At 49.7% G+C, this 15,945-nt stretch overlaps 1 protein-coding gene across 2 annotated transcripts in view; it reads right to left on the bottom strand.

The window, feature by feature from the left end:
* Nucleotides 1–8,067, bottom strand: part of SRL (sarcalumenin) — a 38,489-nt gene extending 30,422 nt beyond the window's left edge. Inside the window, exon 1 of one of the 2 annotated variants that reach the window (XM_026003011.2) lies at nt 7,694–8,067. In XM_026003011.2, coding sequence (XP_025858796.1) covers nt 7,694–7,754 — 61 coding nt within the window. In that variant the 5' untranslated portion in view covers nt 7,755–8,067. The remainder of the gene's footprint in view (nt 1–7,693) is intronic. The other variant, XM_026003010.2, reaches the window with a different exon arrangement.
* Between the last annotated feature and the right edge of the window lie 7,878 nt (nt 8,068–15,945).

Here is a 15,945-nt window from a genome sequence, read left to right as displayed (position 1 = left end):
ATTTGACCCTTTGCCCACCAAGGTGGTCTGATCCCCTCCTCCAGTAGGAGCCCCACACCCAAGCCAGTGCAATGCTCAGAGCCTCCCCACTCCTGTTTTTTTTTTTTTTTTAAGATTTTATTTATTCATGAGAGACACACAGAGAGAGGCACAGACATAGGCAGCGGGAGACGCAGGCTCCATGCAGGGAGCCCGATGTGGGACTCGATCCTGGAGCTCCAGGACCACGCCCTGGGCCAAAGAGAGACGCGCAACCGCTGAGCCACCCTGGCGTCCCATCCCCACTCCTGGTTGTGATCACCATCTGCAGATGCTCTTCTTTCTCTGCCTGCACAAATCATCTGCTCCTTCATCTGACACCATTAAGTGCTTTCAACGAACCAAAGGAACCAAGCTCAGCGCTAGGCACTAGTGACGCGGAGGTGAGCAAATTAAACCAACACATGGCCCCTGTCCTCTTGGAGCTGACAGTCCAGTGCCTGTCCCCTTCCTTCCAGTCCAGCTGAAACCCTGCCCCTCCGTGAGGCCGACCTTCCAGCCCTTCTCTGAAATCCAACCAGATCCGCAGGGTGGGGGGAGCGGGTGCTAGTTACATTTTCTCTCAGTGCTCGTCATCGCCCCAAATAGAAGTCAGCTCCTGGGGGCAGAGACGTGGCCGGCCCCGTTCCTGTCAGAGCAGTGTGGCTGGCCAGGACCTCGGGGCGAGCACAGCGGGGCCTTGGGGCTGGAAAGCTGGCTTTTCAGAGGAGGGCCCTCACCAGCCCATCTTTCCCACCTTCCTCCAGGGCCCTCCTCCTCTCAGTTGTCCCTCAGACCTCTTTTGTGTTTTAAGTTTGTATTTTTTTTTTAAGTTTGTATTTTTAATTGCATTTAGTTAACACAGTGACCTCTTGATTTCGGGTGCATGATACAGTGATCCTACACTTCCATACCTTACCCAGTGCTCATCACAACAGGTGCGCTCCTTCATCCCCATCACCTGTTTCTCACACACAACTTCTCTTGCCCTCCCGTAATCACCAGTTTATTCTGTAGAGTTAATTAAGAGTCTGCATCTTGTTTTGTCTTTCTCTTATTTTTTTCCCTTTGCTTGTTTGTTTTGTTTCTTAAATTCCACATATGAGTGAAACCATATGGTATTTGTTTTTCTCTGGCTGACTTATTTCACTTAGCATTGTACCCTCTAGCTCCATCCATGTCATTGGAAATAGTAAGATTGCATTCTTTTTTTATGGCTGAAAAATATTCTATTGTGTATATATCTCTATACATACACACTACCTTTATGTATTCACCTATTGATGGACACATGGGCTGCTTCCATATCTTGGCTACTGTAGATAATGCTGGTATAAGCATCAGGGAGCATGTATCCTGGATTAGTGCACCTGTGTTCTCCAGGTGAATACCCAGTACTGTGATTGCTGCATCATAAGCTAGTTGGATTCTTACATCACTTGCTGACCATATACTGCCTCTTACCACCACCCCTCCACGGAGGGCCCCATCTCCCCTTTTTCTAGAACTCTGCCCTGGGCTCTCCTTCTCTGCAGGGCTAGCCATACAGCCCACACCCACTCTGTGCCCTGTGGCACTCTGAGATGACAGAAAACGAGAGGGTCAGTGCTGTTGAGGTTGTGAAGGACAAGGACCCCCTGAGGGGAAGGTCCACCTAAGTATGGAAGGCGAAAAGCCTTTTCTCATTGCTTAAAACCCTTGCAGTGAAGCTGGGGAGCCTGCTTCAGCTAGGCCAACATTCCACCCGAAATCTGGGCCCCAGGATTTAGAGCAGAGGAGCAGCAGCCATTATGTTTTTGTGTGGCTCTGATGACACAGTCCCAGGGAAGACAGGCAACAGCTGCCCAAAGGCACCATGGTCTCCTGGTCTTCAGAACCGGGGTCCTGGGCAGCGTGGGGCAGCCTCCTCTCTGCAAAGCTAGGGAGGAGCCCAAGAGCCCAGGAGAGGAGGCTGTTGCAGGCCCTGGCTGGGGGTATGGATGGCTGACCTCCTAACAGCTAGGGTGCTTTCAGAGGCAGGAACTAGTTCTGCTGCCCAAGCCCCCAACCTGAGAGCAGGCCACTCAGGAAGGGCTGCTCCGGGGCCCTGTGTGAGGGAGGAGGAGGTGGCAAGAGTAGGCATGTCCCTGCCTGGGACCTTGACTCTGAACAAAACCACCTTCAGGGCTGGAGAGGGATGAGGCTGAAATCAAAGAGGACAGGACTTCCCTGATCCCAAAATGAGCCCTGCTGATGGGTGTGGCAAAGTCCTCCCAGCCAGGAAAACACCCCAGAGGGAACATGAGCCTGGGCCTGTCTCTGTTGCACAAGAAGAATGAGAACCCAGGTCATCACCCGAGGAACTCACTCCGAGCCTCCAAGCCAGTTCCCACTAAGTCACTGATCCTGATGGAGTCCAAACACAGAGCTTTTCCCGTTGCAGGTGCAGGGGACATTTGTTGAATGAACACCTTAGATGGAGGAGCTTGGGATCAGACTTTGCCCTGGCTCCAGGGGGTTAGCTCACCAGTGGCTAATGTTCATGGAGATGAAGAGGCTCATTCACTGACTTGGTCTCTGGGCTCTGCCTGGTTTTCCTCCAGCACCAGAGACCCAGCCGGTGCTAGAGGAAACCTGGGACAACTGGCCTCCCTTCCCACCTCACAGTCTGGTTCCTTCCCCGCTCCCACCCCACCCAGTGGCCCTCCAAAGCAATCCCAGGGCAGCCCACGATCCCTACCCCCTAGTTTAGCTCCCTGGCTGGCATCACAGCTCCTGAGTTGACCCTGAATGTGCAGTGTCCCTCTGAGGCCTCCATGATCCCATGGCAGGTGTCTCCTAAGACCTACCCTATGCTCCCCACACATCTGACATCTTGGTCACTCCCTCTCCACCTTGTGTCTTCCAGTCCTCTCTCCTAAATCCTTCCCATCAGCCCATAAACATACTTGGCCTTTGTAATGTTGAAAAGGAAATTTGCTACCTTGGCAAACCCCCTGCCCTTGTGTTCTTACGTGTCCTCTATCCCTCCTGAGCTCACTGCCCAAATGCATCACCTGCACACCCTCACTAGATGCACATCAGGCCCTCGTACTCTGCCAGTGACCTCCGAGGTATCAAAGCCAATGCCTCATCTTCCTCAGCATCTCTATGGCATTACATCTTGTTGACTACCCTTCTAGAATGTGCCCTTCCCTTGGCCTTAGGTCATCCTCTTCCCCCTCCCCAACCTAACGCTGCCCAGCGACCATCCCTGCATCTCTTTTCTCTCCCTGCAACAGTTTCCATCATGACCTCACAGCATCATCTTCACCCACCGGATCTCATCTCTGGACCTCCACACCTAACTTTTAATCCTCCAATATCCAGTATCTCCATCCATATGTACCCATGTGTACCCATGGCACTCCAAATTCATAACAACTCCAAATTCATAATGATTCATAATGAACTTTTAAAATCTGTTCTTTTATGTTCCTGGTCTTTCTTTTTTTTCCCCTTTCTGGCAAGATCACGCCTCCAGCAACCTACACTAGATCTGGGAGGGCTCCTTCTGGCAGAAGTCCAGTAAATTCCACTGCAGCTACCTGCTGGGTCTGCCCCTCCTCTCTGCCCCGCCCCCACCTCCTTGGGGAGCTCATACCCTCTAACCTGCATTTCTGACAGGGTCCTCTGATCAGCCTCCCTCGTGCTCTTCCTCCCCACAAACACCTGCCAGAAGGATTGCTTCCCAAGCCCTCAGTGGTTGCCCTCCACCCAGAGCGCAAAACTACCCTGGCAGCTGAGCATGTGAGGCTCCTCATGGGTGGCCCAACCAGCCTTCCAAATGCTTCCCCAAGACTCTCACTTCACTCTGCCTGCCCTTCTCCCTGCCTGCTTCTCACCAGAGCCCCAAACTTTCCTGACGGCATGAATTCACTCATCCTGCTCCTTACGTGGAATTCTCTTCCTTCCATCATTCCATGTTTGAATGCTACTTTCTTCAAGGCCCATCTCAAATATCTCCTTATCTGTAAGACATTTCCTGATCCACTTGCCTAAAAATAATCTCCCCATGCCCTTCCACCCCACCTCGATTTACCCGTACCTCCCTCATGACACTCACACAGGTCCTACCTGTGTGCGTGCAGCCACGAGGTGGAAGATGGCCTATCTCTTATACTGGCTGGTAATCATAGACAAATTGCCCATCTGGATTCCCCCACTACCACACCTAAACGACTAGGAGGTACTCGATAAATATGAGATGATTAATACAAGGTGAGATGTGGCACAGTGTTTGAATGAAAGGCTTTGCACTCAAGCAACATTTAAATATAAGGGTTTGTGCCATGAGTGGGTCTGGATTTGGATCTGGAGTGGGGCAGGTGTCCAGGAGAGAGCAAAGCGCAGCATCCCACAGCAGCAGACCCCACCCCTGCCCAGTGTCCCGGCTGCACCTTCATTCCAGGCCAGGGGGCAGGGCTCCTAGACCCTGCCCTTGGCCCTGGGACCCTGTCAAAGAGGAAGAGCCGTCTTCCTCCTGTCCCCTTCCCAGCCCACCACACCTAAATGGGCACCAAATGACCAGGGGGATGCAGCTGGCCTCAATTGGACCTCCTTCTGCAGGAGCAAGGAGACCTGAATTCCAGCTCTGGCCCTGCCTTAAACTAGCTGTTTGACTTCCACTGTCACACCCATATGTGGGACAAAACCAGCATTTCCCAAACTCTGGTTCTACAGGCCACCAAGCAAGGTGAGCACATCCACTGGCAAGTCCAGTGAGTGCTTCGTAGACTCGATGTGGGAAGGGGCAGACTAGATGCTCCCTAGGGGCTCATCCAGCTACACTGGGCCAGGAGTCCAGGACACCACTGGAGACACAGCTTGCAAGAGAGCTGCGAAGGCTTCTGTCCTCTCAAGACCCCTGAGCTCATGACCTTCTCTCACCAGCCCTCCTCAGGGTGGGTCACGGTAGCTGGGCTGCCTGTTGAGGGAACATGAACGCAGCATCTTTATGGAAATAACCAGCCTGGGGTGGGTGAGGAGGGCCACAAAGGGGTTCCTGTCCGACCCTCATCTCTCATGCAGGAATGGGTCAGCCCCAGTGTGCACGACTTGTCGCCACTGTGACGGCAGGGTGGAGGCCAGAGCAGGCATGAGTCTGTAAACCAGGGCTGGGCTGGAGAGGGATGAACAGACTCAGAATCCCCATCTGCCCCAATCTCTGCATCAAGCAGGCAACAGGAAGCAAAAATGTCCTGAATCCAGCCTAACACCACCAACAGCTTGAGCTCAGATGATTTATCAGAGCTGGCCACTTCCCCACACCCCTATCCCATCCCATTCTCAAAGGAGTCCAAGGATGAGAGGCATCTGGAGGAAAGCTCCCCACAAGCGGTCTCCCCAAGGCAGAGGGAGTTAGGTGGCTGTTGGAAAAAGAGAGGCTGAGGTGAGGACAGGAACTCTGTGGTGGGGGGAGATGGCCCTGAGCTGATGTGCCTGTACATAATTCGCGGCCCACCCCTTGTGTATGTCTCTCATTCCTCTAGCTTTTGCCCTTACCTCGACAATGAGGGTACAAAGTAAACCAACTCAAGGTTGCCTTCCCCTGTCCCTAAGCAGGCCTGTCACCAGGTCAAGTCCCCAAGACAAACAGGAGGACCCCTCCAGCCACAAATGCCTGGAGGCCAGAGTGGGGTGGGGGGACTCAGGACGTGCCCAGGGATCAGGTGCTGGCAGCTCCAGCTGTTTCTAGTATCAGGAGACACACCTGGCCCCTTGCTTAGGAATAAGAGCCTGCCATGGTCCAGAGAGCTACATGGGGACAAAGGAAGAAAGAGCAGCTCTCTTCTACCCCCAGGAAACAGGAAGTAGATTAGAAAGCCTGCCTGCCATCCACAGAGAAGCAAGAGACACAGAATGGAAATGAGGGTTCCAGGGGTAGGGTGGGAAGTTCAGGAGCAAAGCTGCTGCCTTTGGGCAAGAGGGCATTTACTTAGTGGCACAATTATAGGGAGAAATCAACCAGGAGGAAGGACTGTCATTATAGGGGCACGGAGAGGCTCCTTCCTGGTGGTTGGAACCTCCCAGTGGGTGAAGGACAGAGCTATCTTTTAGCGTAAACTATGGCTGGAGCAGTGATAAAATCCACCCTGGGGGAAGAACCCACAGCCCAAGTGGTGAGCAGGAATGAGGAGAAAGGGAACCCTGCACGCAGTGGACAACCCCTCCCTGGAAGCCAGTCCAAGGGCACACTGCAGAGTCGAGGAAGAAAAGCATGCAGAGAGAGGATCTTCCCACAAACCACCTGCCTGCTTCCTTTCCCCATAGCAGGATCGCCCAGTGAGACCTATGGAACATTCCAGATGTCCAGTTCCCTTGTTGGGAGGAAAGATGAAGGATGTCCCTAAAAGGCTAAAAGTCCCTGGGCCTGCTGTGTGGAAGCGGGGTGAGGTGGCAGCTGGGGCTGGGCTGTGAAGGGGAGCAGGCGGCAGTGGCTCGGGGCTTAGGATCCAATTACACTGCTGTTTCCATACTTAGCCACCTGACAGCCGCTTGGAATCCTCACTGCTCCAGCCACGGCAGCCCTGCAAGGCCCAAATTAACTCAAGGGCAGACAAGGGCAGGGCCCAGCGGCACACACGAGGCTGGAGCCCCCTACCTTGGTCCCTAACCTCCAAGGGAACACCTTCTGCTCCTGCCCACCTCCTGCTCCTGCTGCTGGGGCTGGGACCTCAACAAACAGAACCTCAAAGGTTGGAGAGGCTGGGACTCTGCACCCCATGGGCCCCTATGCATATAAAGACTGCCAACTCATAACAAGACAAAGCAGGAGACCCAGATTCCGGGGAGCACTCCAGCTCACCCCTGAAGCATCCCCAAGGGGGACCTGACCCCAGGAGTCTCAGGAAGAGAGATATGGCACACAGTCTGGTGTCCCCTCTATGCCTATAAATAACCCCCATGCTGTAACCCAAGCCACCACCTCTGCCATACAAAGTGCTGAGATATCAAAGGAAAAACCATGCACACAGGCCCCCAGCCCCCTTCTACCGAAGCCCCCAGCTAACTCAGGAATACTATGGAGTACCCCACTCCCCTCTTGAACTCTATGCATAGTTCCCAACTCCATCTCCAATCCTGTACCAAACTGACCCCCTCTTCTATCCCACCACCGTTCTCCAGACAACCCCCAACTCTGTCCACTGTGCCCTGTCGTCAGTCATGCAAAGCCAGACCCCTGCCCAATCTCCACCAGGTGGGTCAATTCAACACAGCCCTCCAGGGACCCTCCAGCACCAGAATGGGTTCTTTTGTACATCTAGGAGGGTCCTATAGTCTTACTTTAGGGGTCTTCTTACCCTGCATCTACTGGGCAGAACTGCCCTCTGGCTCCTGGCCCTTGGCTCAGGCCTCACACCTGTCTGCACCTCTCAGTTCACTGCTCCCACTTCCTCTGGCCTCCCCACAAACCCCCAACTGCCCTTGGGTTCCCTGTACCCAGTTTTCTCCTGGGCCCCAGGGAGAAGGGAAGGGAGACGATGGTGAGACCAGCCAGGAGTAAAGGTTTGCCATCAACCACAGGAATCACAGAGGCCTCATCCTCCATCTACCACTCGAGCCTCCCTCCTCCTTCACCCTCCACGGTTAACATAAAACCTTGAGGTGCGTGGGGGTCACTGTCTGGCCTGGATGACAGGGGTGAGGGTCATACCTGTTTGTCCTGGGAGCAGGAGCGACGCCACGAAGCAGCAGAGCAGGACCAGCGTCCTCATGGTGACTGCCAAGAGAGCCCAGCTGCTCCTTGCTCTATTTATAGGACTGTGGCAGCGCAGGGTGGGGGAGAGGGTCACACAGTCACTAGGGCAACTGGGTGGACGTGATGGGGAAGCAGCGCAGACCCTGTCAGGCTGCGTGGAGGCTCGCTATGCCACTGCTGTGCCAGCTGCCAGGCCCCGGAAGGCACGGCCCTGGCCGGATTCTCTTCCCCCAGAAGCCCTGGGGTCATGTGACACAGGTCACAGGGCAGGGGTGGTGGAGAAAACGTGGGGGTATCCCTTGAGTTAGGTCTAGAGTTTGGGAACCCGAGCTTTCACGGTATCTGAGCTAACTTGATCTAAAGTCTGGGACAAGTCACTGACCTTCACATGCCTCAGTTTTGTGAATGAAGGAGCCGTAGGGCAAAGCAATAGAGATTCTATTTGATAGCCATGGACAGATGTCTCAGCCCCTCCCCAAAGGTCAGGAAGGTGAAGCCACAATAGCCAAAGAAACCTGCAAAATCTGACCTCTGAGGTCGACAGCTAGGAACTTAAGCTTCTCAGGCCTCCAGAAGATACAGAACACTGACAGGAGGGAAAAGGGGGAGTGAGGAGACATGTCCCATGCTGTGATGTAAGCCAATGGACAGAGATCCATTTCCAGTGACATGGGGGTTCCAGAATCTTCCGTCATGTCTGCAATGTACTACTTGATACAATTTTCCTAAGGGCACGTGACAGCCCCTAAGAGCCAGTTCTATGAGGCTAAGGGACAGCAGACATTGGCTTGTCTGCCTGGAGGGAGGGTGTCACTGTGAAGGTAGTAGTCAGCCATTGAGGAAAAGAGCTGAAGCCGTTCTTCTATGGGCTTTACATTTCACACAGCTTTACTGAGGTGTAATCCAAATGCAGCATACAACGCTACTCATATCAGATACATTCTGACATATACGTAGAACCACAATCAAATAACCAATAGAGAGGCACCTGGGTGGCTCAGGCCATAATCCCAGGGTTTTAGGATTGAGACCTGCATCAGGCTCCCTGCTCAGTGGGGAGTACATTTCTCCCTCTCCTCTGCTCCTCCGCCAGCTTCTGCTCTCCTCTCTTGCTCACTCCCTCTCAAATAAATAGATAAAATAAAAAATAAAATAACAGATTCCTCACTCCCAAATTGTCCTCATGTTCCTTCATGGTCCCCTCCACCCACTCCCTTCCCCAGCAACCAAGCTTTCTGTCACTATGTGTTACTTTGCATTTCCTAGACTTGGACATAAATGGAATCTCATCATATGTGTTCTGTTTTATCTGGCTTCTTTCATTCAGCATAATTATTTTGAGATTTATTCATGTTGTAGTTACATGTTGACAGCCTATTCCTTTTAATTCTGAATAGTATTCCAAGGTATGGGCTGACCACGATTTGCTATACATTCTCCTCTTTAGAGACATCTGAGTTGTTTCCAAGTTTGGGCAACTACCAACAAAGCTACCTTGAACCTTTGAGCACGATGCAACTTACAAAGGTTCACTTTCTCTTCTCTTACATAGAAAAGCAGGAGGGGAATGGCTGGGTCACATGGTGGGAGTCTGTAATTTTTTTCTAAGATGATGGTGCCATTTTACATTCCCACCACCACTCGCTCCACATCTTTGCCAATCCTTGGTATGATCAGTCTTTTAGGATTTAGTCACTCTTGTAGGTATGTTGTGGTATCTTACTGTAGCTTTAATTTGCATTTTTCTAGTAACTAGTGATATTAAGCATCTTCCCATGTGAGTATCTGTCGTCTGCTTCTTTCATGTGTCTTTGGTGAAGTGCCTGTTCAAATATTTCACCTACTTTTTATGGGTTGTTTTCTTCTATTCAGTGTTGATAATTTTTTTATATATACACTGAATAAAGGCCCTTCATCAGATATGTAGTTTGTAAATATTCTCTCCATTGGTGGCTTGTCTTCATGCACTGAAGTGTCTTTCAAACAGAAGTTCATAATTTTTATCAAATCCAAAGAAATCTTTGCCTAACCCAAGATGCCCAGGGTGTTTTCCTGTTTTCTTCTGGAAGTGTAATAATTTTAGGTTTTACATTTAGATCAATGATCCATTTTGTATAATTTTTAATATGTTGCAAGGTATACACCAAAGTTTAGATTTTCACATGTGGATATCCAGTTGTTCCAGCAACATTTGTGGAAGAGACTATCCTTCCTCTATTCAATTGCCTTTGCACCTTTTATTGAAAATCAAATGACTATTTGTGTGTAAAGCTACTTCTGAACTATATTGTTCTGTTGGTCTACCTGTCTGTCTTTCTACTGTGGTTTCCTTAATCACAGATCCTTGAAATCTGGTAGTGTGGGGATGCCTGGGTGGCTCAGCGGTTGAGCATTTGCTTTTGGCTCAGGACATGATCCCAGGGTCCCGGGATCGAGTCCCACATCGGGCTCCCTGCATGGAGCCTGCTTCTCCCTCTGACTGTGTCTCTGCCTCTCTCTCTCTCTCATGAATAAATAAAATATTTAAAAAAACTTGAATGAAGCCTCGCATCCAGCTCCCTGCTCACCAGGGAGTCTGCTTCTCCTTTTCCCTCTGCCCCTCCCCATGCTTGCTTTCTCTCTCAAATAAAACATATTTTATTTAAAGTGCTGTTTGGGGGGTACACCTGGGTGTCCCAGTCAGTTAAGCATCCAACTCGATTTTGGCTCAAGTCATGATCTCAAGAGTCATGAAATCAAGCTCTGACCCAGGCTCTGCACCAATCATGAAGCCTGCTTAGGATTCTCTCTCCTTCTCTCTCTGCCTCTCCTCTCTCCAAAAGAATTGTTTTGGAGTTGCCTGGCTGACTCAGTCAGAAGACCATGCAATGCTTGATCTCGAAGTCATGAGTTTGAGACCCACGTTGGGTGTAGAGATTATAAATAAATAAATATTTAAAAATTGCTTTGGCTATGGGGATCCCTGGGTGGCTCAGCGGTTTAGCACCTGCCTTCGGCCCAGGGCGTGACCCTGGAGTCCTGGGATCGAGTCCCACATCGGGCTTCCTGCATGGAGCCTGCTTCTCCCTCTGCCTGTGTCTCTGGCTGTCTCTCTCTGTCTCTCATGAATAAATAAATAAAATCTTAAATAAATAAATAAATAAATATTTTGGCTATTTTAGTTCCTTTACACATCCATATGAATTTTAGAATCAGCCTACAAATTGCTCTTTAAAGGCCTTCTTGGATTTTAATTGGAATTACAATGAATCTATAGACCAGTCTAAAAAAAGCTGGCAAGTTACCAACTGCAATGGTTAATTTTACGTGTAAACTTGGTGAGGTTATGGTACCCAGGTGTTTGGTAAATATCAGTCTGAATGCTGCTGTGCAGGGCTTAACATTTTTTTACAAGGACTTAACATTTAATCTGTAAACTCTGAGTGAAGCAGATCACCCGCCATAATGTGGGTGGGCCTCATCCCATCAGTTGAAGGTCTTAAACAAAAGACTGTGCTCATTCCCCCAACCCCAGAAGAGGAAAGAATACTACCTATGACTACTTTTCAACTCAAGACTGCAAAAACCACTCTTGCCAGAATGTCTGGCCACCAGCTTCCCCTGTGGATTTTTTACTTTCCAGTCCCCACAACCTCTCTCTATAAACAGACATCTTATTGGCTGTGTTTCTCTGGAGAACCTGACTAACATAGCAATACTGAGTTTTCTGTCCATGTTCAAGGACAGGAACTCCCTATAAGGGGTTGGAGGCAGCATTCGGTCCTGGGACAGAAGAGGAAGTCAAAGTCAATGATGTACCCACTCTAGACCAGGCGCTTCATGAGTCAGGAGGTGGGCATGCCACCACCATTTCACAGTGAGGAGGCCAAGACTCCGACTGCCATCATAACACCACCACATAGGAGTGTCTGAATTTGAACCTGGATGTGCCTGACTCAAAATGCCTTGACTTCTCCCATCAATCCAAGAGAATGTCATCAGGGCAAGAGAGGAATTGGTGTGTCCAGGAAGGGGTGCAGAGCACTGTGCAGGAGAATAGGGAAAGGCACAGGCTGAAGGGCCAGAAAAAGCCACTAGAAGCCAAACTGGGCAGGAGAGGAAAGTGTGACCTCAGCACAGTTTAAACAGTTAACTGCACGTGATTTAAAGATACCCCATCTGGGGGCACCTGGGTGGCTCGGTGAGTTAAGCATCCAATTCTTGATTTCAGCTCAGGTCACGATCTCAGGGTCATGGGATCAAGACTTGCGTGGGACACTGTGCTCAGTGGGGAGTCTGCTCACCATTCTCCCTCTTTCCCTCTGCCCATCCCCCACAATCTCTCTCTAAAATAAATAAATCAAAAAATCAACCAATCAATCAATCTTTAAAAGAAAAAAAGAAAGATGCCCCATCTGGGCTCAAACACGTCCTCGCATGGTCACAGGGGCACAATAAAGAGACAAAAGGGGGATGCAGTTGAGCATCAGCCTTCAGCCCAGAGCATGATCCTGGAGTCCCAGGATCGAGTCCCTTCATCGGGTTCCCTGCATGGAGCCTGCTTCTCTTGACTGTGTCTCCGCCTCTCTCTCTCTCTCTCTCATGAATAAATAAATAAAATCTTAAAAAAGGGGGGGGGGAATCCCTGGGTGGCTCAGTGGTTTGGTGCCTCCCTTTGGCCCAGGGCGTGATCCGGGAGTCCCAGGATCGAGTCCCGCATCGGGCTCCTGCCGTGGAGCCTGCTTCTTCCTCTGCCTGTGTCTTGCCTCTCTCTCTGTGTGTGTGTCTACCATGAATAAATAAATAAAATCTTTAAAAATAAAATAAATAAAAAGCCAAAAGGTGGAAACAACCCAGGTGCTCATCAGCAGATGAGCAGAAGAACCAAATGTGGCCTATCTAGGTGATGGGATATTATCCAGCCAAAAAAATGAAATTTTAATACATCCTTCAACACAGATGAGCCTTCAGAATATTAATGCTAAATAAAATAGTCACAAAAGGACAATGTATTCATTTGCTGGGGCAGCCAGGACAAACCACAGACCAGGTGTCTTAAACAATAGACATTTATTTCTTGCAGTTCTGGAGGTCTTCAATAAAGGTGCTGGCAGGGCTGGTTTCTTCTGAGGCCTCTCTCTATGGCTTGTAGACAATCCTCTTTCCACACTGTGTCTTCACATGGTCATCTCCTGGTCTGTGTTATCTGTGTTCTAATCTCCTCTTCTTGTACGGACACCAATTGTATTAGGTTATCACCCACTCATATTACCTTATTTTACCTTAGTTACCTCTGTAAAGACCTCATATCTGGGTGTCTGGGTGGCTCAGCTGATTAAGCATCTGCCTTGGGCTCAGGTCATGATCTCAGCGCCCTGGGATGGAGCCCCAGGTCAGGCTCCCCACTTAGTGGAGGAGTCTGCTTCTCCCTCTGCCCCTTCCCCTCCCCATGCTTGCTCTCCTCTCTTTCAAACAAATAAATTAATTAAATTAAAAAAAAAAAAAAGAAGACCCCATATCCAAGTACAGTCACATTCTGAGATACCAGGACTTCAACATGAATTTTGAAAGGACGCAATTTAGCCCATAAGAGACAGACACTATGACTGCACTTATATGAGGTACCTAGAAAAGTCAAAGAAGATTATTTGGGGGGATACCTGGGTGGCTCAGCGGTTTATCGCCTGCCTTTAGCCCAGGGCGCGATCCTGGAGTGGAGTCACGGGATCGAGTCCCGCGCTGGGCTCCCGGCATGGAGCCTGCTTCTCCCTCCTCCTGTGTCTCTGCCATTCTCTCTCTCTCTCTCATGAATGAATGAATGAATGAATGAATGAATGAATGAATAAATAAATAAATAAATAAATAAATAAATCTTTTTTTAAAAAAGTCAAAGAGAAAGAAAGTAGAATTGTGGGTTCCAGGGATAGAGTGAAGGGGGCACAGGAGTCAGTGTTTAATAGGCAGAGTTTCTATTAAGAATAATGAAAACATTCTGCAGAAAGACAGTGGTGATGGTCACACAACATTGTAAATGTGCTTTACGTCACTGGATTAAAAATTTTAAATGAGTAAAATGGTAAATTTTAACCACAATTTTTAAAAATCAAAGAACAAAAAAAGACATCCTGTTTGGAAATCAAGAGATTAAAAAGGAGGGTAGACTCAACTGAAAATAAATTCTCAGGTTATAATTCTTTTTTTTTTTTAAAGGATTATTTTGTGAGATAGGGAGCATTGGGGGAGGGGCCAGAGGGAGAAAGAATCTCAAGCAGAATCCCTGCTGAGCATAGAGCCTGACACGAACTCTATCTCAGGACCCTGAGATCTTGACCTGACTGAAACCAAGAGTCAGAAGCTTAACAGACTGAGCCACCCAGCTCCACGCCAGCTTTCCCCCACACGACCCTCCACCACTGCCACTGCCTGACTGGAGCAAGGACCTCTCCTTTCCCCAGCTCCATCTTTGGACAGAAGCTGCTCGGCCTAAGGAGCAGGAGATTTTCATCAATTCTCTCTTGGGGTTGTCTGCCCATCTTCTTTATCTCCCACAGGGCAGGGCAGAAGGCAAAGGGAGGCCGACCAGCTGATCTCTGATACATGTGTAGGACATGCAGCCTTCTCTAGTCACTTTCCTGCTCCCTCTTTAATTAGATCCCGGGGCTGTCCACCAGAACAGGCCTCACCCTGGGGTGGGTGACTTAGGCCCCCCTGATTCAGGAAACTCTGCAGCTGTCACTCCTCGCTCCTTTTCAACACCAGGGGTGTGGTCGGGGAGAGTGGGTTTGGGAAGGGCATTCCTTTTTTCAGCTGCCCCTCACGTGGGGCCCTGCAGCCCCCTGTCCTACCCCCTCCTCGAGGTCAGCATGAGCTCCTGCTCCTGTCGATCAACACCAGAAACTGCAACTCAGTGGGGCCAGAGCCGAGAGAGGATGGAGGCAGGGGGTGGTACTAGCTCCACGTCTAGCTCAGGGCTTGTAGGGCACAGGAGGGCAAGCAGAACCAGAGAGACAGTGAGAAAGGCAGATACCACAAGGACAGCGGCACCCAGGAAGGCAGCTGGATAAAGAAGGGACAGGCGGGAGGGCTTGGGTGGGACAGGGTGGAGCTGGGGCAAACAAGATCTGAGGTGAAGGATGGCCCGGCCAGCTGGCTCCAAAGGCAGCTGGAGGATTTACTTGGGCTTTACATACTCGTCTGAAGCCATTCTTTTTGTTGTTGTTGTTAGAGAAATACTGATTTTAATTCAACATAAGGTAAACTCTAGGCATCTGTCATCTTTCAGTCTAAAAATTGGCAAAACTGTTGAAACAAGGAACAATTTTCCCCATACTTGTTACGTGGCTCCAGTTACAAAAAAATTTTTTATGAAAATGTTAAAACATAAAAATAGAAGTCTTGTCTAAAGCCATTCTGAGGCCAGTTGAGGCCAGTTCATTAACCACAAAGGAGGCTGAGGTCACAGGAAGGCCCCTGTTTCTGCCAGACAACCCTTCAAACATCACACAGAGCTGGGGCGACTGCTCCTCTGCCAAAGACACCCCAAATCACGGCACATGCAGCATTTATTTATGATAACCCAACCTGTGCCAGAAAAGCACGGAGATGGCTCCCAAGTACTCAAAGGTATACCAAAAAAGCAAGACCTGAGAGTGAGGGTAGAAGGAAACCATGCGAAGGCTGGCACACACAAAACGCAGTCATTCGTAAGGCTGACACAAAAGCAACTGCACTTCGTACGTAAGGAGCTCACATGTGTGTAACTTGATCACCTGCCAACTCTCGGTGACCTTAAAATAAGAACAAACCAACTGCTTAGGAGAAATGAAATTATTCCTGCTACTGAGACTCCAAGGAATTTCTTCTGAGGATCTTCTTCCTAAGAACACAGTGTAATTTAATGATCCTTGAGAACATCAGAGCAGACATACATTTCCATGAGGTTTATTCCCCACAGAGACCCTTAAAATAGGCCAAGGGAGGCCACCAGGAACCAAGAAGTGCCCGGTCCCCTTCCAAAGAACCCACCACCAAACAGTGTCAATGGTACATACTCAGGATGTATTTTCTCCTCCACTGCCACTCTACCCTCACACATGACAGGAAAAGGGGAAATTGGCACAGTCTATTTGGGGGCATAGCATCTACTAAAATATATTCATGATAGGGGCACCTGGTGGCTCAGTTGGTGAAGCATCCTACTCCTGATCAGCTCAGGTCTTTTTTTTTTT

This window comes from Vulpes vulpes, chromosome 3, assembly GCF_048418805.1.
Source record: "Vulpes vulpes isolate BD-2025 chromosome 3, VulVul3, whole genome shotgun sequence".
NCBI classification, from domain to species: Eukaryota; Metazoa; Chordata; class Mammalia; order Carnivora; family Canidae; genus Vulpes; species Vulpes vulpes.
The sequence above is the reverse complement of the archived record's forward strand: the minus strand, read 5'-3'. Positions and strand labels throughout refer to the sequence as shown.